The sequence below is a fragment of the Delphinapterus leucas genome, chromosome 10 (assembly GCF_059928025.1).
Source record: "Delphinapterus leucas isolate spDelLeu-1000000601 "Yukka" chromosome 10, BTC_Dleu_Yukka2, whole genome shotgun sequence".
Lineage (NCBI taxonomy): Eukaryota > Metazoa > Chordata > Mammalia > Artiodactyla > Monodontidae > Delphinapterus > Delphinapterus leucas.
In genome coordinates, this window is record NC_143138.1 from 32,756,950 (window position 1) to 32,784,338 (window position 27,389).

General features: G+C 52.4%; 2 protein-coding genes and 1 pseudogene across 3 annotated transcripts; 2 read left to right on the plus strand and 1 right to left on the minus strand.

The window, feature by feature from the left end:
• Window positions 1–230: 230 nt before the first annotated feature.
• On the plus strand, window positions 231–1,948 carry MEA1 (male-enhanced antigen 1). Of its 2 annotated transcripts, none has more exons than XM_030759594.2 (4): window positions 231–300; window positions 782–1,061; window positions 1,145–1,247; window positions 1,553–1,948. In XM_030759594.2, the coding sequence occupies exons 2-4, from the start codon at window positions 792–794 to the stop codon at window positions 1,702–1,704; spliced, it is 525 nt and encodes a 174-aa protein (XP_030615454.1). In that variant the 5' UTR covers window positions 231–300; window positions 782–791; the 3' UTR covers window positions 1,705–1,948. The 2 variants fall into 2 exon arrangements, with proteins under 2 accessions (XP_030615454.1, XP_022437651.1); XM_022581943.3 differs by lacking the exon at window positions 231–300 and adding an exon at window positions 301–409.
• PPP2R5D (protein phosphatase 2 regulatory subunit B'delta) lies at window positions 1,880–21,740 on the minus strand. Its single transcript, XM_022581938.2, has 16 exons — window positions 21,619–21,740; window positions 16,640–16,717; window positions 7,373–7,589; window positions 6,918–7,117; window positions 6,709–6,819; window positions 6,495–6,587; window positions 5,942–6,072; window positions 5,745–5,804; window positions 5,530–5,638; window positions 5,262–5,315; window positions 4,783–4,953; window positions 4,549–4,676; window positions 3,800–3,901; window positions 3,633–3,705; window positions 3,374–3,490; window positions 1,880–3,227 (listed from the first exon to the last, which is right to left on the minus strand). The coding sequence occupies exons 1-16, from the start codon at window positions 21,643–21,645 to the stop codon at window positions 3,090–3,092; spliced, it is 1,809 nt and encodes a 602-aa protein (XP_022437646.1). The 5' UTR covers window positions 21,646–21,740; the 3' UTR covers window positions 1,880–3,089.
• Window positions 21,741–23,022: 1,282 nt separating this feature from the next.
• On the plus strand, window positions 23,023–23,829 carry LOC111178949 (uncharacterized; annotated as a pseudogene).
• Window positions 23,830–27,389: the final 3,560 nt, after the last annotated feature.

Below are 27,389 nucleotides of genomic sequence, written 5' to 3' on the forward strand. Positions count from 1 at the left end.
CTGCGCGTCCGGAACCTGTGCTCCGCAACGGGAGAAGCCACTGTTGTGGCCCGCGTACCGCAAAAAAAATTTTTAAAAATAAAAAAATAAAATAAAAAATAAAAATAAATCGCGGGGTTTACTGGGTAATGTAGTCCTTGGTTGTCGGGGAAGAAGACGGTGGAGGCGGGGCAAGGGGCGGACTCTTCGTCCTCGCTCGCGTCAATCATGAGCGCGCGGCAGGGTTGGAGGACTAGGCACCCCGGCACGTCCTGCCGCGCCGGAAGTGAAGGTGAGAGTTTGGCAGCGGGCTCTGAGCGGGTAAGGCGCGCGGAAACGCCAGCGCCGAGAATTGGTGGGGCGGCTGGGGCCGCCGCAGCTGGGGCCGTTTGAAGGAAGCCTCTGGGACCCGAAGGGCGTTCGTCAGGCGGTACAGAGGGGAACCCCTTGGAGAGGAGAGAAGGGGGCGGGTACGCCTTGTCTAGGGGAGCTTATTTGGCGACCCGGAGTTCCTAAGTGGACTGGGGGGGAGGGGCGTCCTCGAAGGGGTGTCTTTGGGGAGGTGGCATGGCCTCTGGCTGGGCTGTTAAGAACTGGCGGAGTAAGGCGGGTGGGCCTCCGTTGAAGATAAGTCGGCTTAAGAGGTGAAGGGCCCAGGAGAGGCTTGGATGGTGGGAGGGGGGCAGGAAACTTGGGGCGTTTAAATGTTTCGTGACGTAGGAGACCACAAGAGCTGGATGAGAGGCTGAAGGTGGACTTAATTTCATCTGATCACTATTCTCCTGCCGCCCTGTTCTTGCAGCCCCTGCCCGATGGCAGCAGTAGTTCTAGGGGGAGACACCATGGGTCCTGAACGTATCTTCCCCAATCAGACTGAGGAACTCGGGCCACACCAGGGCCCTACAGAAGGCACTGGGGATTGGAGCAGTGAGGAACCAGAGGAAGAGCAAGAGGAAACGGGGGCAGGACCAGCTGGCTACTCCTACCAGCCCCTGAACCAAGATCCTGAACAAGAGGAGGTGGAGCTGGCACCAGTGGGGGATGGAGAAGATGTAGTTGCTGATATCCAGGATCGGATCCAGGTATGGTGGAGGAGGCATTGTTCCTGAGCAGGTGAAGCTGGAGTCCTTGGACTGGCCCTGAACTGTCGTCTCTGGCTCTGCAGGCCCTGGGGCTTCATTTGCCAGACCCACCATTAGAAAGCGAGGATGAAGATGAGGAGGGAGCTATAGCATCGAGCAACCACAGCTCTATTCCTATGGACCCAGGTAAAGGAGATCATTCTTTTATTCTGGAATAATAATGGAGGAAGGGAACTGGTTAGTGCCAGTAGAGGGAAGTCACAGGAACACCCTGTTCCTAAAATAAGTTTGTAATCTAAGGTTTTGCAGACTTCAGAATCCAGGTGAAATGCTATTCTTCTAGGCTGGGGGAGGATGGGCAGGCTTGCCTAGGAATAACAGGACAGATTCAGTGACCTCACTAGCCCAAAAGCTCTGGGTTAATTCAACAAACGGGGAGAGGAGCTGGTCTTACCGTTTCTACCCCCTAACTGGTCTGCCTGTGATTTCAGAACACGTGGAGCTGGTGAAAAGGACGATGGCTGGTGTAAGCCTACCTGCGCCAGGGGTTCCTGCCTGGGCTCGGGAGATATCAGATGCCCAGTGGGAAGATGTGGTACAGAAGGCCCTCCAAGCCCGGCAGGCTGCCCCGTCCTGGAAGTGATCACCCTGAGAGATGCCTTATCTCCCTGCATTCCAGGCCAGAACCAGCACAGGACTGAACACATCCTGGTTGTAATGTCCATCTCCATCCTCCCCATCTCCCTTCCACGTCAAGGCAAATCAGACTTCTTCTCAGAGACCCACTTTATTCAGTTCTGTACATATGGGGACAACGGTCCAAGCCCAACCCACCTTAGCATGTATCACTTTGTGGGGAATAAAGCACCCTATGTACACAGCCAAAAGCTGCACTGCCTGTGCCCCTGGAACCCGGGTCCGGCCCCCCCCCAGCCCCTCGCCCCTCCAAGTTTCCTGAAAGGGACAAGTGAGAGCCTGCCCAGCATCAGCACAAACAGGGAAATAAATAGGTGTTGGGGGGAGCCATGCTTAGGGCACTCCCCCCTGCTTCCTTCTTCCTAGCTTTGGGGACCAACAGCACAGGAAAGCAGTCAGCCCCAGGATGGTCCCTTCCATGTCAGTGATCCCAGGACTGCTGCTCACCAAAGCGGGGGTACAGGGTAGGGTGTTTGTTCATCCCCTTCTCTTGGTCCATCTGGGCCCTATATTCATTACCTACTGTCCAAAGCCTATGCTTTTCTCCTTTTGCTCTCCTATGTTGTCTTGATCAGGCAGGGGTAAGAGGCAATAATGCAGCCCCATCAGCCTGCACACTGCTGGGGCTGGGGGCCTATTTGTGCTGTTGGGGGTCGGCTCCCCTCCAGCTAATTCATTCCAGGGGCCAGTGGGGTTTGACATAACTTCGGTGAGAATCATCTCCTGCTGCTCCCTGTATGCTGCAGGGGCGGGAGACAGGGAGGAGACACCCGGAGTTCAACCGGGGCTGCAGGGGAGCGGGAGACAGGGAGGAGACACCCGGAGTTCAACCGGGGCTGCAGGGGAGCGGGAGACAGGGAGGAGACACCTGGAGTTCAACCGGGGCTGCAGGGGAGCGGGAGACAGGGAGGAGACACCTGGAGTTCAACTGGGGCTGCAGGGGAGCGGGAGACAGGGAGGAGACACCCGGAGTTCAACCGGGGCTGCAGGGGAGAGGAGAGGAGCACGTTATTCCCGTGTGTATTTCTCAGAGCAGCCGCAGGCAGCTGTGGGATAAGGAGCAGGAGGGGGCCAGGCATCCCCAAGTTGTCTGAGCGCTGAGCATTGTCGCGCTCAGCCTGTCTGTACTAGCCGCGGGGAGGCATGAACACGTTTCGGGGGAGAAGAGGGACCACTCTGCGGGTGTCCCCGCTTCAAGTGCCTCATCCCCCTCCCTAGAGCAGAGAGGCCCTGCCTTGCCCCAAGTCAGCCAGTGGGGAGCAGAAGGTGGAGGGCTGGGGCAGTGTCCCAGGGCTGAGTGGGCTGTGGCCCTGTGGTGGGAGGGTGAGGAGGTCAGAGCGCCTCCTGGCTGGCAGTTAGAAACTCTTCCGCCCGCTTGTGCGCCTCCAGTGCCTTGATGGTGTACACGTCCTGAGGCAGCTCTGACTTCCGCCGAAGCAGCACTTTCTCCTTCTTGATGTCCTTTAGCATCTGTGTGGGGATGTGCAGGAGGTGAGGAATGGTGACCAAGTCCCGAGAAATCCCACTGTTTCCTGCCCTGATTCCTTGGCTCTGCGGCTCTTGTCTCCTCTCCCTCCCCGGGCTGTCTTGTCTTTCTGGTCCCCGCGCCCTCCCACCTGCACGGCCTCTGTCTCCACCGTTCTCTTCAGAAGCTGGATGTCCTCTGCCGTGGGGGTCTCCGTCTCCATCGAGTACACAGGAGGCAGTGGTGGAGGCGCTCGGAACATGGGATACTGAGAGGAAAGGAGGCAGACAAGTGGCAAGAGCCACTTGGGAAGTCTGGGGACCCTGTTTGCTTCCTGCCCCTCCTCGGACAAACCCTCCCCCAACCCAGGCTGGACCCCTCAGTTCAGGGCAAGGGCAGAAGCACCTCACCTGGGGGTTAAGGCGAGCCAGCTCCTCAATCCTTTGCCACATCTCTTCTCTCTCCTTCATTCGGAACCGGCCCCTGAGGGAACAAAGACAGGATTGGGGTGGGCTTGAGAGAGAAGCACAGGGGGCTGGTGTGGAAGAGGAACACCCCCAAGGAGAGAGAGACTCACTTCTGCTTCTCTGCCTTGTATTGTTGTGTACAGTCATCAAACAGCTTCTGATTCATCTCCATAAACAGCTTCAGGGCATTGTAGATCAGGCCGTGGATTGTCCTGCCACCAGGAAGAAAGACGAGGTATAAGAGGCCAGAGCCTGCCCTCAGTGCCGGGACCTCAATTTGCTCTCTCCCACAAGGTGTCTGTGCTAAGAGCTTTCTCATGTACTACTCCCATCCCACCAGCCTCTGTACAGTGTAAGCTCATCGCTCTGGCCAAATCACGTGACTTGAGATTGGCAGTTCAGGCCCTTTACAAATATGAGTCTGCCTGCCCATCCTTCCTGCACCCCGTGCTCCAAGAGCTCCCTTTTCCCCACTACTTCCTACTCTTCTAGCCCACACTAATGGCCTCCCAGCGCACAGCTTTAAACAGGAAAGCCTTTTAACAATGCTGGGATTTAATACATACTAAGAGGATCACATCAGCTTCTCACAACGTGGAATTACATCTCCAAAGCTGCAGAATATCTGACCTCAAGAAGAGATGCGACAGAGGCCACTGCTCTGCTGCTGGGTAGCACAGATCTCTCACGTGGGTATCTTTTCTCCCCGGTCAGTCCCTCAAGGCCCTATTAATATGCAGTGGGCACCAGCCCTGCTTGCTGAGGGACCAGATGAGACCATTGGCTCTTGAGTCCATCCACACCCTCCCACATTCCAAAACCAGATCCTCAGTGCCCAGTGCCACCCCAGTTCCCCTACTTGTTCCAGTGGCTCTTGGAGTTCCTGTAGAGTGCAGGGAACATGATGGGAAGGACTCGGGCAGCATTGTCACTTATCAGGCTCATGATGTACTCGTTGTTCCAGTAATAGAGGGCACGCTCTGCCACCTGGTGGGGACAGGCGAGACTCAGTGGGGACATGGCTCGCTATGCTGAAGACCCTCCTCAGTTTTCTGGGAGGCAGGGGCTGGGATGTTCTGGGTCTGGGTCTCACCTGGAAATGGGGGCTGGAGACACACTTGGCAAGCTGGCGGAAGAGTGGTTCCATCACTTTGCTGAACTCTGAAGGTTCAATGACATCCAGAATCTCCTCTAGCTCATTCAGGAACATCACCTCCTTGGGGCTGTGGGTCTTGGGCCAGAACTTGAGAAGGCCCACGATCACCTGCGAGAAGAGGAGGACACAGGAATAAAATTCTCACTCAACACCTGTCTGGGTCTCCAGGAAGCCACCCTGCCCTCTCCCCCCAACCCCGGTGGGCACAGCTTGGGTGGCCTCAGCTAAGTGCTCGTGTTTCTCCGGGTTGGATGCTTCCTAGGTGCACAAAGGTTTTACTTCTCCTTTAGGGAGGAAACCATGTCCCCTGTCGGGTTACATCGCCCGTGAGCGCTTACAGCACCGCTCGATAGCTACCAACTTGCAAGTGCTGCTGACAGGGAGAGGCGGACCCTGGGGCGCAGCAGGGGAGTTACCGGCTCAGTGAGGCTGCTTTCCTTCTCCAGGAATTGTACTACACAGTACGCCAGCTGCAGAAGGTTGAGACAGAAAGGAGGTGAGGTGCAGGGCTCAGAAGGTCACAGAGAGGTCGGTGACAGAAACCAGACCACAGAACAGAAGGGGAGGCGTGGAGAGGAATTCCGCCCCCCGCTCCCTCTGCCGCCCCATCACGGCTGGAATGCTTCCCCTTCCCTCTTTTCTCTACAGCCAGGGCCGGGGATCAGCAGGAGGAAGGCAGCTCACCTGAGGGTGGTAGACACTCAGAGACTTGACCTTGTGAAGGGGAAGCAGGACACGGATGAGGAACATCTTGTGCTCTTCTTTCAGGGGCAAGGCAAAGCCATTGATGATGCTGGGAGTTAGGGGAAGGTTGTCAGGACCAAAGGGCCAGGTCCAAGCTCAATGCACCAATCTTCCCGACCTTTGCTAGGCATGTGTGCCCCCGCCCCACCTCTCACCTGCCCAGGATCTCCAGGAGCTCGGCAATCCCATTGTGATGCTCCGTCTCATAGATGAACCTGAGGGAAGAACAAAGACTCTCTTGATAACCCCTGATGCCCCTCCAGCATTCTGTGGAGTCCCGCCTACCACCCTTCTCCCACCCCATCTTAGTGAGGGGCTTGCTTTGCTCCTAAGCCCAGGCTCCTGGCCTCACCTGTAGAAGATGTGGTTGATCTGCCTACGGATATAAGCCCGGAGCCCCAAAAACTTGCCATAGATGCGATGCAAGATGGTCTTGAGGAAGTCCCGCTCTCGAGGGTCCTCACTGTCAAACAGGTCCAGGAGCTGGGAGCAAGCAGGAGAGGCGGCAGTGAGGCGGGAGCCGGGGAAAGCCAGGGCTGGGGTGACTTGGGTCCTGGCCAGAGGAAGCCCTCTGAAGAGGGTGCGTGGAGACGAGTCTCTGGGAAGAGTGATTCTGTTGCACTGCTCTACCCCAGGTGATGTCTGGGAATACGTGCTGCATTCCCCATTGGGTGGGGCGGGGGCTAACAGTGTTGCTTTTTTGTTTCCTTCCATTATGCTGGAAGCTTCTTATGGACAGAGTAGGTTTGTTTAACCCCCATCGTCAATTTGCACCAGACACAGCTGAAACCCAATACAGTACCTACATTCAGCAGAAGCAAAAAGAGCAGCTTGGACTGGAGTCAGGGGACGTGGGGCTAGAGTTCATGGACTGGGAGGGGAAGGCAGGAACTTCAGGGACTCACAGCAAGGACAAACTTCTGGTCAATGTACTTCTTGGCTATGTTTGGCTGGAAATCGGGAGACTCAAGGAAACGTAAGAAAAACTCGTACACGAGCTGCGGGGGGAAAGGAGCATCACTTAGGGGCATTCCCCAAGGACTGGGAGAGCCCCCTTGCTGCAGGGCTCAGAGTGCCCCACTGCCCACAGCCAGGCCCCTGCCCCCTTTGCTCTGGTACCTGGAGATGCGGCCAGGCGGCCTCCAGGGTGGGCTCATCTTCCTCGGGGTCAAACTCGGCCCCAGTGGGATTTGAGGAAGGTGGCAGCGTCCGGAAGAGGTTCACTGAAAACTGAGGGGTAGGGAGGGCCCAGGTGAGAGCTCTCTGGGCAGGTCTGGGCTTTTCCGGGGCCCCCGTCCCTGCCCGCTTTCCCCTTTCCCTGTGCCTACCATAGTGACGGCCTCAGGGTAAATGGCCTCGGTGACAACATCGCGGCTGTGGGTGATGTACTCCACCATTTCGTTGAGCCCCGCCCGCTTCACCTCCTTGAATTTGAGGTCACTGAGTGGGTCTGACACAAAGTCAAAGAGGACGCAGCACTGGCGTAGCTTCTGGATAAACAGCTCCTCCCGCTCCTGGGTTGGTGAGTCTAGGGGCGGATGGGCCATGGTCAGGTCTCCTCTGTGGTCCTTCACTGCTATGCCCTGCTCACCTCGCAGGGCGTTCCCCGATCCCTTCCTGCCACCATCCTGCTCCCCTGACGCCCACCCCCAGCCCCAGCGCAACTCCCCCTCACATTCTCTAGAGCTCCCACCCTCCCCCAAACACCCCCAAACCTCTATTCCGCCAACACCCACTGTCCCCTAGGTCTGATGCCGCAGCCCTCTTGACCTTTCCCAAGTACCTTTCAGGGCAGGAAGCTTCTGCAGCTCCCGGTTCTTGCTGAGGTTGAAGCGGGAGGAGCTTTGCCGTCGCTCCTTCTTGACAATCTGGGGCCCCCCTGAGTACTTGATTTTGCTGAGCTGTGTCGGGGGCGGCGTGCTGTTGCTGGGACGCTTGTTGGATGACGGCGGCTGCGGTGGCGGCTGCGGTGGCGGCTGCGGCTGAGGCTGGGGCTGGGCCTGGTCAAACGAGCGAGTCACTGGAGTGCACTTGCCAAGCTACGCTTCCCACCCCAGGCCTGGCCCACCACCCAGCCCCGGGTCCGTTTATGCCTCTATGGGCCTGGGCAGCAAGCAGCTGCCTCCTGCCCCGAAGGAGCCAAGACCAGGGTCAGACATAACTGTGGGATGTGGCCCTGGAAGGGAGCGGTCTAGAAGGCATGTCTCCCAAAGTGATGCCCGCTGCCTGTGCATCAAGAGCCTTCAAAAGGCTCACTCCCGTTCCTGAACAGGCAAAGCTAATTGATGGACTGACAGTGACAGAAGTCAGACAAGTGGCTCTCCTGCCGGGGAGGGGGTGGCAGCGGTGTGGGTTGGGGAGATGCGGGTGGTGACTGAGAAGGGGCACGAGGACCTTTCTGACTAATGGAAACATTCCGTATCTTGACTGAGTCTGGGAGGTGGTTCATAGCATAAACATATGTAAAAATGCATCGAGCAGTACAGCGAAGATGACTCTATTTTATCATTTACTGAACGTGTGACTTCAGTTAAAGAAACTCCTGCCCATATCTCAGCAGTTTAACTACTAGAAATATAGATTAAGCAAAATCCTAAATATAAAAAAGGGCTTTGTGCAAAAACACTTTTTATGGTCTTATTTATAATGGCAAGTATATAAATACATGGAAATCATGGAGTTAAAATTATGTTTATGAAAACTATGTACTAAATGTAATCATACGTGGTTCAGCTGTGAAAAATGTTTACACAGTCAGAGTAATTTACCCAAAACGGGTGATAAGTATTCTGAGAGGAGGGGAAAAGTCTGCACGGAGGTATAAGACACTTGGGCCTTAATTTTCCACATTAGGAAGTCAAGAGATATCTAAAGCTCACAAATTAAGGGAAAAAAGAAAAAAAGCAGTAAAAGGATCTTATTTGGAGGTATAAAAGTCAATCTGCAAGGAAAGAGTTAGGAGGTGAATGTGGTTGCCACGAAACAACAGGAGAAGAGGGGCCGGCGACAGGGGCTGCCCTGCTCATTACAAGCCTGAGAGTATTATCTGACCTTCTGAACAATGCACCTATCACCACGCTGATAAAAATTAAAAACAAAACAAAAAGACTAAAACTATGGAATGAGAGAAAATTGCTTCCTATATGCTAAGTAAAATAAGGATAATACAAACCTGTATATACAAAATGAGCTCACCCATATGAAAACATGCACAGAACCCAAAATCCAGTTAAGAAAAAGAAAAAACAAGTGCATTGTGTTCATGACTATCTCCTGTAATGACACATGACTTTTTCCTATTTTCCTAAATTTTTTACAAGCTGACACTGCTTTTATAATGGAGAAATAGGGAATGCCCTGGCAGTCCAGTGGTTAGGACTCTATGCTTCCACTGCACGGGGCCTGGGTTCGATCCCTGGTCAGGGAACGAAGATCCTGCAAGCTACACAGCACGGCCAAAAAAAAAAAAAAAAAAAAAAAAAAAAGACAGTATAATGGGAGAAATACAGCTAATTTCCAAAAGTTACTTCTTTACTTCCTCCCAGACACGGGTGTCAGAGCCCCACGAAGCCCACTTTCAGAAGCACACAAACAGGTGTTTGCAGGGCTGTCCACTCACAGGTACTGTCCAGGTAACCCCCTGCTGGGAGAGGGGAGAGGCTGAGCCACAGGACAGCCCTTCCCCCCAACCAGAGAAGAGACTGCAACAGGACCAGAGGAGTGAGGTCACATCCAGCTGGGTGCCCACACCACAGGAAAACTGGCCTCCTGTGCTCACGCCTGCCATCCCCGCCTCCTCTCCAGCCCCCTCCATAAACTCTTACTTCATAAAATAAGAATGGGAGAATATGAAACTCTCTGGGATAAGGGGCAAGGAGGAAGACAAATGTTATGCTTCGTATGCTCTTGAATTTTTTATAGAAACAATTACATCAAGCTTGTGACCTATCTGGGGGTCAGAGGCAAGAAAGGAGTGCTGGATCCAGCCCAGGGCAGGCCTTGGGTCCAGTGTAGCTCATTACCGCTTTGGCCATCTGGCCCTCTCCTCCTCCTGAAATGAGCCCCAGACACCAATTTGACTAGGGGGAATGCAAAGAAGTGGGGCAAGAGCAGTCATCACACACCTCCCTTGCCATGACTACACTCAACCAGTGTGATTTTTCTGGTTAGACAATGCAAGGCACCCTGAAGTCTGGGGTCTCCCTTCCTGTATACGGAGGATGGATCACACCTTGGTAGAGGATGAAGGAGAGAGGCAAAAGGCCAGGGGGCCAGAGCCTGGTGTGCATCAGACTCTCTCCATTTCCCTGTCGCAGGAACAACCCAGTCCTTGTCTGTGGAGCTTAACAGTCAAGGGCACAGACTTGAGCCTGACTGCCTGGGTTTGACTACTGGCTCTGCCATTTATTAGCTGAGTAACCTCCAGGAGGTCATATAGCTTCTCTGTGCCTCATTTGTAAAGTGGGGATGGCAATAGTACTACCTCACAGGGTTGTAATAAGGATTTAAATGAACAGCATATGGCACACAGAAGTGTCTTATAAGCAGTATCTTCTACTATTGTTGTTGTTATTATTATTATTTCCCATCCCTGGATTTTAGGAATACAGCCTGGAAATTCCTGAAAGTAGCACACCTCAAATGTTCCTTAGAGTTCATTATCCTTCTTGTTTTAAAATGGGGGAACTGTAAAGCAATTATACCCCAATAAAGATGTTAAAAAAATAAAAAATAAAAAAAATAAATAAATAAAATGGGGGGACCCAGGGAATTCCCTGGCAGTCCAGTGGTTAGGGCTCCGGCTTTCACTGCTGTGGGCCCGGGTTCAATCCCTGGGTGGGGAACTAAGATCTCGCAAGCCACGTGGCGTGGCCAAAAAAAATAAAATCAAATGGGAGAACCCAAGAAGGCATTGCATCTTTCAAAACCCACCTTCTTCCAAAAAGCCTTCTCCGATCACTCCAGGACTTGCATGTCCACCCTCCACCCTCAACCTTCTGACACTGCTTGTCTGTTCCATTGGCTCTGGGATCATCCCCAGTGACACCTCTTGATCACTTTGCTCATGTGTCATCTCCCCACTAGAAAGCAAGTCCCTTTAAAGCCAGGACCCTGGTTTGTGCCCCTCTGGGTCTCCTCAGCACTGGCACTGGCACCTAACAGGCATTCAGCGAATGACTGGTTATTTGATTGATGGTGGGGCGGGCGGGGGACACCAAGCCCAGGCCCATCTCCATAAGTCCCTCCTGTCCTGACCGGGGACCTTCAGAACAAAGCCCTGCACAGTGGTGGGAGCAGAGTGGGAAGGAGAAACATCAGAGATACTAGGCTGAGGGGCTCAGTGGCAACTGAGGAACAAGACTCGGGAAGAATATGTCTCTCTCCATCCTCCCAGATAAGATGCAGAAACCCTGCATCTCCATGAACCTCGCACTGAGGGGACATCCAGAGAAAGGAGGCCTTCTTCCCAAAAAGGGAAAAGCAAGACCTCAATTTTCTCTGCTAACGAGCAGAGGGTTGGACTAGATCAGTAGTCCAAACACTCTCCAAGTAAGGTGTTTTTGTTTTCGTTTTTGTGTTTGTTTTTTGCGGTACGCAGGCCTCTCACTGTTGTGGCCTCTCCCGTTGCGGAGCACAGGCTCCAGACGCGAAGTGGCCATGGCTCACGGGCCCAGCCGCTCCGCAGCATGTGGGATCTTCCCGGACCGGGGCACGAACCCGTGTCCCCTGCATCGGCAGGCGGACTCTCAACCACTGCGCCACCAGGGAAGCCCCCAAGTAAGGTTTTAAGAAACAGAGATTGCATGGCTGAAAATCATAGTTTAAAAAGCCACCCAATGAGTTGATGCCTAAGGTCCCTTCCCCTTCAGGATGGCATTATTGAAGGCTGGGGTGGCCGGAGAGCAGCTGAGCCGGCTTAGTCTGCCCCGCCCCCAGCCCACTGGGCCACCCTGGTTTTATAAGGACCATTGGCTCCCAGGCCCCAGATACAAGGAGCAGCTGAGAGACAGCTGGGTCAGCCAGCAAAGCCCTGGAAACATACTTGTCAGAAGGGAGTATAGGTGTGTGCCAGCAACTCACTTCACGTTCAACCCTTTCTCCTAAAAGCTCTAGCTTCCAACTTCTCCTTTATTGACCTCGGCTGGAGATGACAGGCAGCTGCATTCCCAGGAGAACCTTCTGCAGCCATCAGCATGGGTGGACACGGCCCAAAGGCAAGCTGGTGACCTGCCTGCTCCCACTTCTGAGACTCCACAGTGGCTGTCTCCTCTGCCTGAACAACGGCTCCTCCCACTTCTAAACTTGCAACAGGATCCAAACTCCAAGAAGCCTTCCTAGATTCGGGCCTCCTGCAATCCAGTGGGGCTTTTTTTTTTTAATATAAATTTATTTATTTATTTTTGGCTGCATTGGGTCTTAGCTGCTGCACGCAGGCTTTTCTCTAGTTGCGGTGAGTGGGGGCTACTCTTCGTTGTGGCTCGTGGGCTCTAGAGCGCAAGCTCTGTAATTGTAGCGCACGGGCTTAGGTGCTTCGCCACATGTGGGATCTCCCCGGACCAGGGCTCGAACCCGTGTCCCCTGCACTGGCGGGCGGATTCTCAACCACTGCGCCACCAGGGAAGCCCCTCCAGTGGGGCTTTGAATTTATACACCACCCTCACACTCAGGAGACTGCAACTACACTTGCCCACTCTGAACCAATTCCATTCCAACCTGACCCTAACACAGACACCGGTAATCATTAAACCCATATATTTAAACATAAAGTAGGACGTAGAAATATAAGTTAAGCACTATAGAAGTTACTGTAGTAGAAAGATGAAAGATAAAATTATCAGTGAAAAACGCAAAGATTAATGTTATAGCTTTTGCATAATGAATTAACTAGCTGAGTGAAGATCATTTTAGTTTCAAACCCTGAAAATCAGAGAGGCATTCTCTCCTGTATTGACACCTAGAGCGCTGTTGGGGTGCCCAAAGAGTTCGTTTGGGTTTTTCATAACAGCTTACAAAAAACCCAAACGAACTCTTTGGCCAACCCCATACCCATTCTTTTTTTGTTGTTGTTTGTTTGTTTTGTTTTTTTCAGTACACGGGCCTCTCACTGTTGTGGCCTCTCCCGTTGCGGAGCACAGGCTCCGGACGCGCTGGCTCAGCGGCCATGGCTCACGGGCCCAGCCGCTCTGCGGCATGTGGGATCTTCCCGGACCGGGGCACGAACCCATGTCCCCTGCATCAGCAGGCGGACTCTCAACCACTGCGCCACCAGGGAAGCCCCCCATACCCATTCTTAATTCATTTATTCAATAAACATCATGCTACACATTAGAGATTAAAAGGTGAATAAGACATGGCCCTTGCCCTCAAAGAGCTCACAGTCCAGTGGGCAAGACAGACACGAAAGCGGCCATTAGTACAGGGCAATGCAAAACCAGAGTGCCGCAAAGGATTCAGGAACTCAGAGGGCTGAGTGACAAACTCTGCCTGAAGAATCAGGGAAGCCCTCCCTGAAGAGGTGACTTTTGATTTGTCTCTTAAAGGATAAACACGGGTTTAGGCAAAGAATGAAAAGAGAGAGATAAAGCAGTCCAGGCCAATGGGATGACACCAGTAAGAGCCCTGAGCCACAAAAGGCTTGTCGGGTTGGAAGACGGAAAGTCCAGAGGGGCTGGAAGAACAGGGCAGGGCCAGCCCAGGAGGCCTGAGGCTGCGTATTTGAATTTGTGAGCAATGAGATGCCAAGAGGGGCTTTTAAGTAAAGGACTGATAGGACCAAAAATGTTTTTAGGGTAACAACTCTGGCTACAGTGATGTCAGGCTGAAGTGGGGGAGACCAGGATCGTTTCTTCCTCCCTCTGTCCCTGCTCCCAGAACTCAGGACAGGGCACAGCACATAGAAAAGTCCACAGCACTGAAATGCTTCTTCCAAAGACAGGCCAGGAAAGACCCCTTCCTTGTAGCAGAGCCTGACCTAATCTCTCAAGGCTCCTTTCCATTCTAAGACTCTTCTAGAATCTTAGAACCAGTCTATTAGGTCATTAAGAACACGGGAGGACTGGCCACAGACCTGGGCTGAATTCCAGCTCTGCTGTTTTACTGCTGAGTAAAAGCTACTTAACATCACTAAGCCTCAGTTTCCTCTGTAAAATGGGGCTGATGATAACAGATGACCTCAGGGACTGCTGTAGAGATTAAACGAGAAGATTATAAGATTAAATGCATGCGCACTTAGCACAGTGCCTGGGACAGACTGTACTGGGTTGAACAGTGTCCCCCCAAAATTCACATCAACCCAACATCTATGAATGTGATCGTATTTGGAAACAGGGTCTTTGCAGATGTAATCAAGTTAAAATGAGGTCATACTGGATTAGGGTGGGCCCTAGATCCAACATGACTGGTGTTCTTATAAGAAGAGGGAAATTTGGACACAGAGACAGAGGCACAGGGGAGAACGCTGAGTGAAGACGGAGGCAGAGATTGGAACGATGGTTCTACAAGCCAAGGAGCAGATCGCAGAAAGCCACTGAAGCTGGGAGAGAGGCGTGGAAGAGATTCTTCCCTAGAACCTCAGAGGAACATGGCCTGCTGACACCGTGATTTCAGACTTCTGACCTCCACAGCTATGAGAGAATAAATTTCTGGTATTTTAAGCCACCCAATTCATGGTAATTGCTTATGGCTGTCCTAGGAAACTAATACACAAGTAACTGCTCAATAAAATAAATGTTGGCTGCTATAAATTATTAAGATCAGTTGGAAAGACTGGCAAATGCTTGACATGGGGTAAGTTTGGCTGTAAGAACCCAAAATTCTGGACTAGAAAAAGGGCAAGGGAGGGATTTCCTTGGCGGTCCAGGGGTTAAGACTTTGCCTTCCAATGCAGGGGGTACACGTTCGATCCCTGGTCGGGAGCTAAGATCCCACATGCTTCGCAGCCAAAAAAAAAACCAAAACATAAAACAGAAGCAATATTGTAACAAATTCAATAAAGACTTTAAAAATGGTCCACATCAAAAAAAAAAAAAGAAGAAGAAAGAAAAAGGGCAAGAGAAGGACTGTGACAAACAGCTTTTGATGACCTGGGCCTCACAGCCTGGCCCCCAACTATTCCATGTCCCACTGCCTGGGGCCACCTGGGTGCATTTCTGCAAAATCATGGAGAATTCCTGCAGCTGCCTCAGACAGGTGAGCCCTGAGCGGCATTTCATAAAACAGAGTCCAAGGTGAACATGACACTCTCCTCTTCCAGAGGGCGGTGGAGAAATCACAGCAGCTGGTCTCAGCTTATTTCTTAAGCTGCTTGAGCCTTCGTTTTCCTACCTATGAAAGGAGAGGGTTCCTTCCAGGTCTAATTTGAAGTTGGTTTGTTTGCTCATCCATTAACTAATGCATTCAAATGCTGGTGCTTCCGGTGGGCCAGGCCCTTCGGTGTGAGCGAGAGCCTCTCAGGAGCTAAGTGTTAACACAGGAGACAACTGACACACAATGAATTGCCACGGAATTGTTTCATTACAGCTGTGGTTAAGCACTGCCGTGGAGTGATGCTGGGTACCAGGGGCCCTGACCGCGTCCTGGGCATGGGGACGGGGGCAGGTGGTCAAGGAGGGCTACTTCCAGGAAATGACAGCCAATCTGTCTAGTAACTGAATGAGCAGGAGGGAGTCAGGCAGAAGGCAGGAGTGGCCCCCCAAGCTATTCCTTTCTGTCCCTTTAAATCCTGTTTCCAAGTCTCTTGCTGCTTTGAGTATCAGTTGCCGGCTCCCGCCACCTTCCCTGTGGGTCCCACACATGTCACGGCTCCTGAAGGGGAGACTGAGCCCAGAGGGTGTGCCCTCCAGAAGCATCTCCTGGTGATCTCCTGTGAACCAAGGGCGTCAGCACACAGGTGTGGGGAAGAAGCAAGCTCCTTCCCTCAGAGTTCACAGTCTGGTGGAGAGAAACACATCCGGGAACCAACAGTGCCAGCACTGAGTGACAAGGACTGGCCTAGAGACATGTTCAGATGCCAGTGTATGTGCAGAGGAAGGAGGAATTTCTCTTCTGTGTTCCTCAACTCTCACGTCTGTAAGATGGAGAAAACCTTCCCTTCTTCCTCCCATCACTCAAGTGAGGGTAAAATGATGGTCGCAGGTGTGAAAAGTGCTTGGCTCTCTTTGGAGGTGACAGGGGCCAGAAGTATCCAGAAAAATCCAAATCCAGAGTTAACCCCAACCAAACACTTGTTAATCGATCTCCTCTCCATGACCTGCCCCCAATCCACAAGACCTGCTCAGAATTAGACAGCTCCATTTCCTGTTCACCTCCATCCCTCTGAACAGTTTAGCACAGGAGGGAGGAAGCACAGAAAGCAAGGATCACCAGCTTCCGGGTAACACAGGCACTTGCTCAGTGTGCTCCCAGGACCGTTCAGCATCCAAGCATCTCACTGAGCACACTCCCAAACGTCCATGGACACACTCTGGACTTCCTTAAGTCCCTCCACCCCCCTGTGTGCCCTCTGCTTGCCATTTATTGCTTTACAGCCCTAGATTGCCAAGTTGCGCTGACCTCTGCTCATGCCTGTCCTTCAGCAGCTCCCATCTGATCGGGACCAAGAGAGCAGGGCCCAGCCCTGCCCGACTCAAGGACATCAGCCACTCCCAACCCCTGCCCCACCCCTGCCCCACCCAGAGCTACACTGAAGTCACCCCACTGAGCACCCATGTGCACCCGTGTACTTTTCCCTCCTCCCCAGGACTCAGTGCCCCTAGCTTTTTGCCCTAAGAGAAAAGGAATTCTCAACACTTTGGTAGACAGAGAATTGACTTTCGTAGGAATCCCTGCGGAATCGGAAAAACTGGAGGGCTTATTTGGTTCATAGCCGCCAAAGGGAAATCCTGCCTGAGGGCAGTCTGGATGGGCTGTCCAGGCCCCTCCCTGGCTATGAAAGTATCCTTCCCTTCTGCCCCAATAATCTCCGGCCCCCTGAGATCCCCCACCCCACTGGCCATCAAGCAGGTGGAACTGGCGCCTGCACTGTAACTAGGGCTATGCCCACGTTCATTACCTCCTCAGCGCTCTCGCCTCCACCATCCTTGCTCGAGCTGCTGGGCTTGGCCGCGCCTTTGGCAAGCTTGGGGGGCTCCTGAAGGGAGAAGAGGGAGGTAGAGTTAACAGATGCCAAGGAAGGGAGAGGCCTCATCCTCATCCCTCAGGTCTCTGTTGTAATTCTCCTCCGTCCAATTGAATCAATCAGTCAATCAGCACCACTGAGCACCTACCTTAAACCTGGGGCAGTGGGGTGGCAGGTTGGGGTACACAAAGGGAGATTCAGTCCCTCAAAGGCACCAACGAGTTCAGAATCTGGTTAGGAAGACAACTCTAACACACAATAATCCAGCATGACCATGTTCCTTCACCTCACAAGGCTGTTGTATGCGTTAGGGCCTCGGTCAAGTAAGAACCAGGGTGACGAGGCTCAAGGGAGAAGCAGCATGGAAGAAGTTGCTCAGACTGGCTCTTCTGGCTAAAGCGGGCAGAGGGGGCCTGAGGCTCTCATGCTAGAGGGAAGGGAGTCACCACTCTACCCTTGAGGCCATCTGGAAAGACCCGGAAGCCTTTTTAGGATATCACAAACAGCACCCAGACTAGAAACTGCTACTGGCATAATCAGTGGGGCCCAGGGATGCTAACAGGTACAGGAATCGTCCCGAGAACGCCTCGGTAGACAAGCACAAGGACAGGGATGGGGATAAGGCCCAGAATTGCTATAAAGAATGAGCACTAGTCCGAAGTCTCCCTTGGGAACCTAGCTGCTGGCTCAGAGCCCTGGCCTGCCCAGCATCTCTTCCTATGCTTTGGGCCAAAAAAAAGCAACTGCCCAGGGACAGGATGAGGAAAATGTGAAAAAGACTTGGGGATTTAGGTCTGACTGCAAGCTCAACACAAATCATCCATGTGCTGTGACTGCCACGGCAGCTCATGTGACCTGCCATCCAGTTAACAGACCTGTGCAGAGTGCCTGGCACCAGGGGACGTGGAAGCACCCCGTCCTTGGCACTGATGGGGCCATTCTGGAGGATCTGGTTCAGTCGAGAGCATCACACTTTGGGAGGGACAAAGACAAATGCTAGGTTTTCTTCGGGGAATATACAACCCATAGAGGGAGTAGATTCAAAAGCAGGTCCTGAGAGCCACAGCTGCAGGAACTGGGATAGTTAACAATGGAAGGGAGGAGTCATGGCGGGTGGGGGAGCAAGAGGGATCTTTACGAATAAATGAAGGGCTGCCATGTGGACTAAAGATGCAACTTGTTCTATGTGGATCCAGAGGCCCAAGAGCCACGGGCAGAAGTGGCAGGAAGACAGGCTGAGGCTCCAAAGAAGGAAGACTTTTCTCCTGGAGCAGCTGCACAGAAACCAGCTGCCTAGTGAGGCTGTAAGCTCCCCAACCCAAGAGCATTCAAGCAGAGGTGCATTCGTGCCTCCTCCAAGGCATGATGCAAAAGGGTCCCGAGCCTTAAATGCAGATCGGATCGGAGGACCTTGGAAATCACTTCTAGCTCTGAGATTCTGCCACTTGATAGCACCTGAGCCCCTTCAGTGAGAAGTGTTAAATCCAGTGATTATACCCATGGGGGCAAAAGGATTTCAGGGAGAAGAGAGCTCTGCGTAGGCTGGAGCAGGGGGAAGGCTTCGTGGGGGTGGGGAGGCAGGAAGCCGTTCCCAGGTGTGGAGCAGCTCCAGGCAGTCATAGCAGTGGGAAGGAGCCCTGTGCTCTGGGTGGCTAGGCACTCTCCCAGGGCCCACTGACCAGGCGGGGCACACTCACCCCTTGCCGAGGGGCCAGCGAGTGGTGCAGAGTGTGGGGTGGAGAGGAAAAGGATGGGGGGGGGGGTGCAGGCAGGACGCAACACTGAGGTGACCGTCTGCACACACCCCAGACGTGGGCCTCTCGGACAAAGCTGGCCCATCTGCACCCACGTCTCACCTCTCTCCTTGATCGTGAGCTCCTTGTTCCTTTTTGAACCCCTCCACCCACCCTGCAGCACTCAGACATATCTCTCAGGCAATGTGCAGAAGAAAGATCCCGGCTGCCTGGGGGGTGGTGTTGGGGGGTGGGCATGGGAACCAGGCCACCACCCTTGCTCCCTGGCTCCCGCAGAGCAGGTGAAATGCACACACTTCAGCCCAGCCCAGCTGTCCAGTGTTGCACGGCAATGTGGTTTAGAGCCAGCCCTGTGTTCCTGGCCCAGCTCTTACTGGCTATACAATCATGGGCAAGTTAACTAGCCTCGCTGAGCCTGTTTCCTCACCTATTAAGTGCTGACAATCAAAGTACCTAATTCCCTTTATTTTTTAAAAAAATTTTTAAATTTTAAATTTTTTTCTTTTTTGTCTGTGCCGCACAGCATGCGGGATCTTAGTTCCCCGACCAGGGATCGAACCTGTGCCCCCTGCAGTGGAAGCACGGGACGACTGGACCGCCAGGGAAGTACCCCTAATTCCCTTTAGCACAGTGTCTGGCACATGAAAAATGAAATGTTAGTCAATGTTATTACTATTATTATGAACAAGAAGAGTGTGGGAGGGAGCAGAGGCACGCCACCACCCAGGAACCTAAAAGAGAGAAGTCTTAGATCAGAACATGAGGGAAGAGGAAGGATGAAAATCTCCCCAAGGCTTGACTCAGCACTCATCCATTGAGCACCTACTGTGTACAAGGAGATGCCAAACCAAAATGGAACTTAGTTATTATCTCAAGGGGGAAGAAAAGACTTGTCTACAATTAATTCCAGTCCAAGGGAACACAAAAAGGCCATAAGTGACCTACCGAGTACTCTGCAAATCCAGAGGAGGAGGGAGAGCTCACCCCCAACTAAGGATTCAGGATGGGCTTCAGGGAGGAGGCCATGAGGTTAGGCCAGGCATGGGACCAGCAGAGATGAAGGAGAAAGGGGAGAGGTGATGGATGAGCAATACAGACCCTCCATCCCCACCTCCTCTTTGCCCTTTTAGGCAAACCCCAGTGACATTGTCAGGACTTGTCAACCACTGAAGGAGGCCAAATGCAACTAGAAATCAAAAGTGGAAAGTTAAACCTTAAAGAGGATCAGAGATGCCTGGCCCCCTGCAAACCAATCCTTCCCATACTCTTTCCCAACCAAACACTTAACACCTGTGGTCCTAGCAAGTCTTAAGAATTTTTCTTCTTCTTCTCAGTCCTCTAGTAGATGAAGGCTTTCTGTGGATGGGACAGTGTCTGTTCCATCAGTCTAACAACTACAGATCAGTGAGGACCTCACCAGCTTCCCCTGAATTGCCTTGCTCTCCACACTCTCTGTAGGAGCCCTTCAGCCCCTGGTGTGGCTGACTTTTGTGTGCATCACCTACCGCTAAGCTGCCCAAACCACCTCAGCATGCCTGCTCCCCAAAGACACAGGGCCTGGGTGGGGCACCCAAACCTGCCCAGCTCAGCACCCAAGGAGGTTCAGTGCCTGCTATACCACCACCAACTCAACACTCAGAATCTCAGGCCCTGAGAGGTTATGGGGACAATCCAGAATCAGAGCTGCCTGGCAAATCTCCAACAGCCCCAGGATAGGGAGTTTAACTGATAAGGTCAGAGATGGCAGCCCAGCAACCCAGCCAATCAGAGGGCAAATGAAAGCAAGACACCTCTGGGGTCATAAAGTGGGTGAGCAGAACACCAGGCCAGAGCTAGCGCCCACCATGAAGGACTGGCCCCAGGAAAGAAGAAGCTGGGGGAGGCTGGAACTGGTATCCTAGCATCCTCTGTGTGAGTCTGTACCTCAAAGGAACCACACCTCTGAGTCAGACATCAGCAACAGCAGGAAACAGAGGGTAGGGAAAGACAGGGATGAAGAAGAGGAGAAGGCAGTTCGGAGGTAGAAGAGGAAGGCGAAAGAAGGCAGCATCAAGACACAGTCTGTGTCAAGACAACAAGACAAAGGCAAGGGTGTCCAGGGGTGGCTGCCCTGTGGAGTAAGAAGGATAGCTAATCTGATACTGAGGGCAGATTCCCAATTCGAGGACAGTGTGGCCCAGGAAAGGCAGAAACCCAGCACTGGTACAAAAATGGAAAAACGCAAAGGTTATCTTCAATTAGGAATAAGGGGAGTAGCCTGTCCAGATTAGGAAAGGTGACTGGTTGAGGATGAACCTGGGAGTGGGTTGATGCCTGTTAGAGGGGCTTTGGAACAGAGGAGGCCTTTAAGTCAGGAGACCTGATATTACAGCTGGGCCTCCAGCAGGCTGTGTGACCTTGGCCAAGTCCCTTCCCCTGTCCCCCTGTCGGGGCTTCAGTCTCCTCATGTGTATCACTAGGGATTGCACTGAATGCGCTCAGACACCCTGACGTTCCGAGGTTCCATCGGCAGAAGGAAGGGCTCAGTCCTGGTTTACAAGTTTGTGTGTGAAGGAAGAACTAGAGGGAGGGGCCTAGGCCAGATTCGGTGGAGGAGAGAGAAAGCAGAGCCGTTCTAGGTCAAGGAGCCTGGCAAGGAGGGAGAAGGGGCTGTAGGGGACGGTGGAGAAGGCAGGCCCAGGCCCAGGCCCAGGCCCAGGCGGGTGGGAAGAGGAGGGAAGAGAAGGGGCTGCGCGAGGTTGGAGAGGGGGCTTAGTTCTGGAGGGAGGTGCAATCTCAGATAAGCGGCTGTCCCAAACGGCAAACGGGTGGGGGATGGGGAGGGGATGGGGAAGGAATGGGGGCGGGATGGGGGCAGAAAAGGCAAGGGAGTAACCTGGGAGTGGGGCAGGATCTGGAGGGAGGAGGTTACCCTGGGCCGGGGGTCGGTGGAGGGAGGTGCATGTCGGGGGACTCTACCCCGGACAAGGGAGGGAGCTTTCTCAGCTGCGGCACAGGCTGGGGGTGCGACCAGCAGCCGGGGCGGAGGGCCGGCCCCGGGAGTCCTGCGGGGGCCGGACGGGAGGGTCAGTCTGGGGCTGTCCCGGGCCTGGCTCGGGCCCCTCCCAGAGCTCCGCGCAGGCCCCGAGGCGGAGGCGCGGGGAAAAGGGCCACGCTTACCTTCTCCTTCTTCAGTTTATAGGGCATCTCGGCCCGTCCGGACCCGCTCCGGCTCTTGCGGCCCCGCTCCGGCTCCGGCTTTGCTCGGCCGCGCTCGGCCCGCTCGGCTTCTCTTCGCCACCGCCTGCGCGCTGCGCCCGGGTCGAGGGGTGTCTGTGTCTCCAATTGGCCCGAACTCTTACAAACCTGCCTGACAACCAGGCGCCGCCTTCTCCGATTGGTCATTGGAACCAAGCGGCTTCCTTTTTTTCTCATTGGAAAGGAAGAGTACAAACCGCCAGGGTTCGGCTCCCAGAATTGGCTGAAGTGGGAGGTCCCGCCCTAAAGGGGGTCGAGCTTAGCGTGAGAGGCGCGGGTCAGGGGATGCCCGGGCTTTGCACCCAGTGCTGCACTTCGGCATCTGGTGTGCTTCAGCCTCGGCCGTTCTTCGCGGCCCGTTCAATTCTAAAGTGGTTCTCACTCTTTCCCCACTGCGATTCCGCCCAGTCTGAATTGAAGGAAAGAAGCCCTAAAATGAAGGGTGCCTTTCTTCGTCAGGGTAACGTAACACTAATTGCCTACGCAAAATCGGTGGAGAGAGCTACCAGGAGCCCTCGAGGGCATCCTTTCCAAGACAAGGCTTGAGGAGGATCAAAGGGGAAGCCTGGCAGGCCGGGACCGGGGTGAAATGAGATGAGAATCTAGGGTTTGTTGCAACTTTGGGAAGAGGATCCCCGTTCCTACTGCATATGCTCTAGGGTTGGGGAACCGGCTAGACCTGAGCACTTGGGAACGCAGTGGAAATGCTACCTCATTGTTGAGTGTCTCGGAAATACATCCCTTACTCCCCACCCTGCCAAAGCCAGTGTCCTAATGGATAAGATCAGTTCCTGCCCTCAAGGAGTTAAGAGTCTGGTGAAGTTAACAGCCGTGTATAACTAGATGATTAAGAAACAATGTAGTAGGGCTTCCCTGGTGGCGCAGTGGTTAAGAATCCACCTGCCAATGCAGGGGACACGGGTTAGAGCTCTGGTCCAGGAAGATTTCACGTGCTGTGGAGCAGCTAAGCCCATGGGCCACAACTACTGAGGCTGCGCTCTAGAGCCCATGCTCTGCAGCAAGAGAAGCCACGGCAATGAGAAGCCCGCGCACTGCAACGAAGAGTAGCCCCCCTTCTCCGAAAGCCCGCCAGCAGCAACAAAGACCCAACGCAAACAAAAATAAATAAAATAAATTTATTTTAAAAAAGATACAGTGTACTAAATTACACAAACCTAGAGGTGGCTGGAGGAATATGTTTCAGAAAGTCAACTCCAGTAGCAGGTTGACTACTGGAGAAGGCTTAAGAATAAGCCTGTGGTTGCTCAGGATTTGTAGATTCACAGGATTGTGGGGAGGATGGTAAGGGAAAGGGAGGAGTTGAGGATGAATTCTGGAAGCCATCAGAGATGTAGGAGGTAAACTGGTGTCATAATGGCAAAGGAAGTATAAGAGGATTGGTCAATAGTGACAGATCCCAGAGAAAGGTTGAGTAAGATCAAGATCAAACAGCATCTCAAGAGCCTGAAATTCTCAAGGGTCCTGAGGGAGAAGTTTCCACTAAGAGTGGATACAGAAGAGGTTCTCCGAGGAGTCTAAGATGTTTCAAATGGAAACAGGCCAACAGTCCCACTTCCCAAGAAGTGCGTCAGGAAGAAGCCACGTCTTTGGACAAAGGAGAATTCTCAGGACAACTTGGGTCCCATTCTGTTGGTACACCTAGCACAGTGGGACCAACCAGTCTTCCTGAGGGAAAAGAAGCCTGGGGATGGGCACCCTATGAATATGGTATGCAAGAAGAGATTTCCTTATCCATCTCAGCTTACCCTTCACCAGAGGACACACATGGGAGAGACACCCTTTAAATGAAATATCTGTTCCAAAGGGTTTATGCAGCCTTCGGACCTGCAGGTTCACCAGCGAATCCACACAGGAGAGAAGCCATACTGCTGTGATCTCTGCCCCAAGAAGTTCACCCACGACTCCATGCTGCACACTCACAAGAGGATCCACACCAAGGAGAAGCCTTTCCGATGTGGGCACTGTGACAAAGTCTTTAGCCACAGCGGGAACCTCAACATTCACTGACACACTCACTTTGTGCTCAAACCCTACTTGTGTCCCGAGTGTCACAGTGCCTTCCGTCAGCTGGGGACTTTCAAATGCCACCAGAAAACACATTCCAAATGACTTTCCCAGGACCCCGCACGCAGGTCCAAGTCCCTTCTGCTCCAAGAAGGGAATTCAGGATGATTTGTCACCTCCGTGATACAAAGGATGGATGACATGTGGAGAACCTAGGAGGATACTGGAACCCAATGGGGTTCCATCCACGTGTATTAAAAGGATCTTTGAGGGCTTCCCTGGTGGCGCAGTGGTTGAGAGTCCACCTGCCGTTGCAGGGGACACAGGTTCGTGCCCTGGTCTGGGAAGATCCCACATGCCGCGGAGCGGCTAGGCCCGTGAGCCGTGGCCGCTGAGCCTGTGCATCTGGAGCCTGTGCTCCGCAATGGGAGAGGCCACAACAGTGAGAGGCCCGCGTACCGCAAGAAAAAAAAAAAACGATCTTTGAGTGATGACTTATCTTTCCCTTTGGATTTTGTTTTCTACTTTAGTATAGCCTATGTTTTTTTAAATAAGTTTTTGTTTGTGTTCTTCTTTCAACAATGCATGTCGTAGTGGTTTTAAATACTTCATCATGAAACTTAGGCTGCTGCTGATTGTCTTCCTTTTAGACATGATTTCATTGTAAAATAGGATGCTCCTGGCATGGCAGCCAGAAAAAATATAGGAAAACCAGTGAAATTTAAATTTCAAATAAACAAATGCATTTTTTGTCAAAAAAACCAAAAGATCAAACAACCTCACCTATATTCTGCAGTTAAGAGGTTACAGATGATCTTTGCAGGAAAGTTTCAGAAGAATGGAAGGAACGTTATAGCAGGTTGAAGAGCAAGAGGTATGGAAGTAAAGGCAACAAAATCTAGGCTCCTGGCTATCTTACAGAAGTAATATTTGGCATTCAATGACAAATGACGATTTCAAGGTAATGCAGAGTGGAAGACTTGCCAACCATTATTTGCTGGGGGAAAAGCCTAGGAGGAAAGCACGTTTATTTTGGATGGATATTTGTGTCTGTATGGATGCTGACCCAAGCAGGATACCAGATGTATTTACCCATTCCCAAGACCTCAAGGAGCACGATAGCCATGAGGCCTGGAGCTTGCCTGCTACTGTGTAAAGGAGGCATATCTTGTTTGGACTCACCCCACCATCCTCCCAGTCCTTGGTTCCTCTGAGAGGCAGGGGACAGAGCCACATAATAATTTAGAACTATCAAATGGGAACTTCCATCCTTGTGAAGTCAGGTACCTAGTACATTCTTTTTTTTTTTTTTTGGCTGTGTTGGGTCTTCACTGCTGCGCGCAGGCGTTCTCTAGTTGCAGCGAGTGGGGGACTACCTTCATTGCGGTGCTCGGACTTCTCATTGCGGTGGCTTCTCTTGCTGCAGAGCAGGGGTTCTAGAGTGCAGTCTCAGGAGTTATGGTGCACGGGCTTAGTTGCCTTGTGGCATGTGGGAACGTCCTGGACCAGGGCTCAAACCTGTGTCCCCTGTATTGGCAGGCGGATTCTTAACCACTGCACCACCAGGGAAGTCCGTCTTTTTTTTTTTTTTAATATTTATTTATTTGGCTGTGCCAGGTCTTAGCTGCGGCACATGGGATCTTCGTTGCTGTGTGCAGGATCTCTAGTTGTGGCATGCGAACTAGCATGTGAACTCTTGCAGCATGTGGGATATATTTCCCCAGCCAGAGATCGAACCCAGGCCCCCTGCATTGGCAGCGTGGAGTCTTAGCCACTGGACCACCAGGGAAGTTCCCCTAGTACACTCTTGCAAGCTGTTTTAAAGATGTAGAACTGGGCAATTTCAGGTTTAGGACTAGGAAATATAATCAAACATTTAAAAAATATTTTCTTGTCTCTCTAGGGAATAGAAATACCTTATAGGGACTTCCTTGGTGGTCCAGTGGTTAAGACTTCACTTTCCAGTGCAGGGGTGTGGGTTCGATCCCTGGTCGGGGAGCTAGGATCCCACATGCCTCACGGCCAAAAAACCGAAGCATAAAACAGGAGCAATATTGTAACAAATTCAATAAAGACTTTAAAAATGGTCCACATCAGACTTCCCTAGTGGCTCACTGGTTAAGAATCCGCCTGCCAATGCAGGGGACATGGGTTCGAGCTCTGGTCCAGGAAGATCCCACATGCCGCAGAGCAACTAAGCCCGTGCACCACAACTACTGAGCCCGCGCTCTAGAGCCTGTGAGCCACAACAAGTGAGCCCATGTGCCACAACTACTGAAGCCCGCATGCCTAGAGCCCGTTCTCTGAAACAAGAGAAGCCACCACAATGAGAAGCCCGCACACCGCAATGAAGAGTAGCCTCCGCTCGCCACAGCTAAAGAAAGCCTGTGCACAGCAACGAAGACCCAACGCAGCCAAACATAAATAAATAAATTAATTAATTTAAAAACAATGGTCCACATCAAAAAAAACCTTATAACATGTAAGTCTAATATTCACCTCTCAGATTTTCAGGAAAGTAGAATGTACAAAGTAGAAGACTGCCTCAAGATGAAGGAAAGGAGAAAGTTAGGCAGGGAATGCAAGGAAGAGAATGCAAGGTCCGGAAGGAGGAGATTGCCACCAACCAATTCACTGATGCTTTTCTTTTTTCTTTTTTCTTTTTGGCCACACCACACGGCATGTGGGATCTTAGTTCCCCAACCAGGGATCAAACCTGTGCCCCCTGCAGTGGAAGCACGGAGTCCTAACCACTGGACCACCAGGGAAGTCCTCAATCCATTGATTCTAAATGCAAGAATATTGTTAATAACTGAAAGTGCGGCAAGCCAGTGTCCAAGTGTTTTATACAGAGCAGTGGAGGTGGAGACAAGGATGAACTCTTAACAGCACAGATGGGAAGCAAGCAAGCTGTTGGTTTGGTACCTATGACTGAAACCTTGAACCTCTCTCTTCTGTCTGCTCTGCTGCCCACTCCTCTGTAGGGTGAAAGTTAGGAATGGATCTCCAGTCTGCAAGGATTGGTGGGGGGAGAGCATCTGGTTTTGGAGAGATGAAAAAGTGAGGCTACTTTGTCGTTGCTTCAAGCTTGGTGGGAGTAGAACAAACAGGACAAAAAACACTGGAACGTGGGTTTTGTGTAGGATGTGTTGGAACAGGTGTGGCAGCACCAAACACTCCAGGGCTACATGAATCACATGTAGTAATTCAGCCAGCAGCCACTACATATCCCCATAAGCCCGTCTGAGCCAGTTTTATAATCCTATCACTCCCTCCTGCAACCTTCCCCACAACCCTCAAACCTCAGTGCCTACAGTTCCACAGAGTGGACTCCTTCCTAAACACTCCACCCACAGCTCCCAGCAGTGGGCCGAGTTTGATGCAGAACATAATGACCGTTCATTGATCATTCAATAAACTGTTAAGTACATGTTATGGGGAGGGTAGTTGACAGGACGTTACTCCCCAAGCAGGCGCGGAAGGTAAATCCCTGTAAACACTTCTCAAAGGGTGCTTGCGTAGACTACCCGACCACAGTGACTGCGTTACTGCCACCATGGCACCACCCGGATCGATCCAAGGCTCAGCTCACCTTCCTGGAGCAATCTCTTGCACCCGACGCCACGCCCACTTCCCTCGCACCTCCCCTGACGGAAGCGGAAGCGGCG

Excerpts from the sequence above, each read along its gene's own strand:
- MEA1 (XM_030759594.2), top strand. The coding sequence starts at position 792 with ATGGCAGCAGTAGTTCTAGGGGGAGACACCATGGGTCCTGAACGTATC. Across the intron at positions 1,062-1,144 it reads ATATCCAGGATCGGATCCAG|GCCCTGGGGCTTCATTTGCC; the intron begins GTATGGTGGAGG and ends CTGGCTCTGCAG. Across the intron at positions 1,248-1,552 it reads CTCTATTCCTATGGACCCAG|AACACGTGGAGCTGGTGAAA; the intron begins GTAAAGGAGATC and ends CTGTGATTTCAG.
- PPP2R5D (XM_022581938.2), bottom strand. The coding sequence starts at position 21,645 with ATGCCCTATAAACTGAAGAAGGAGAAG. Across the intron at positions 5,805-5,941 it reads ATCAACCACATCTTCTACAG|GTTCATCTATGAGACGGAGC; the intron begins GTGAGGCCAGGA and ends TTCTTCCCTCAG. Across the intron at positions 4,677-4,782 it reads TCTCCAGCCCCCATTTCCAG|GTGGCAGAGCGTGCCCTCTA; the intron begins GTGAGACCCAGA and ends TGTCCCCACCAG.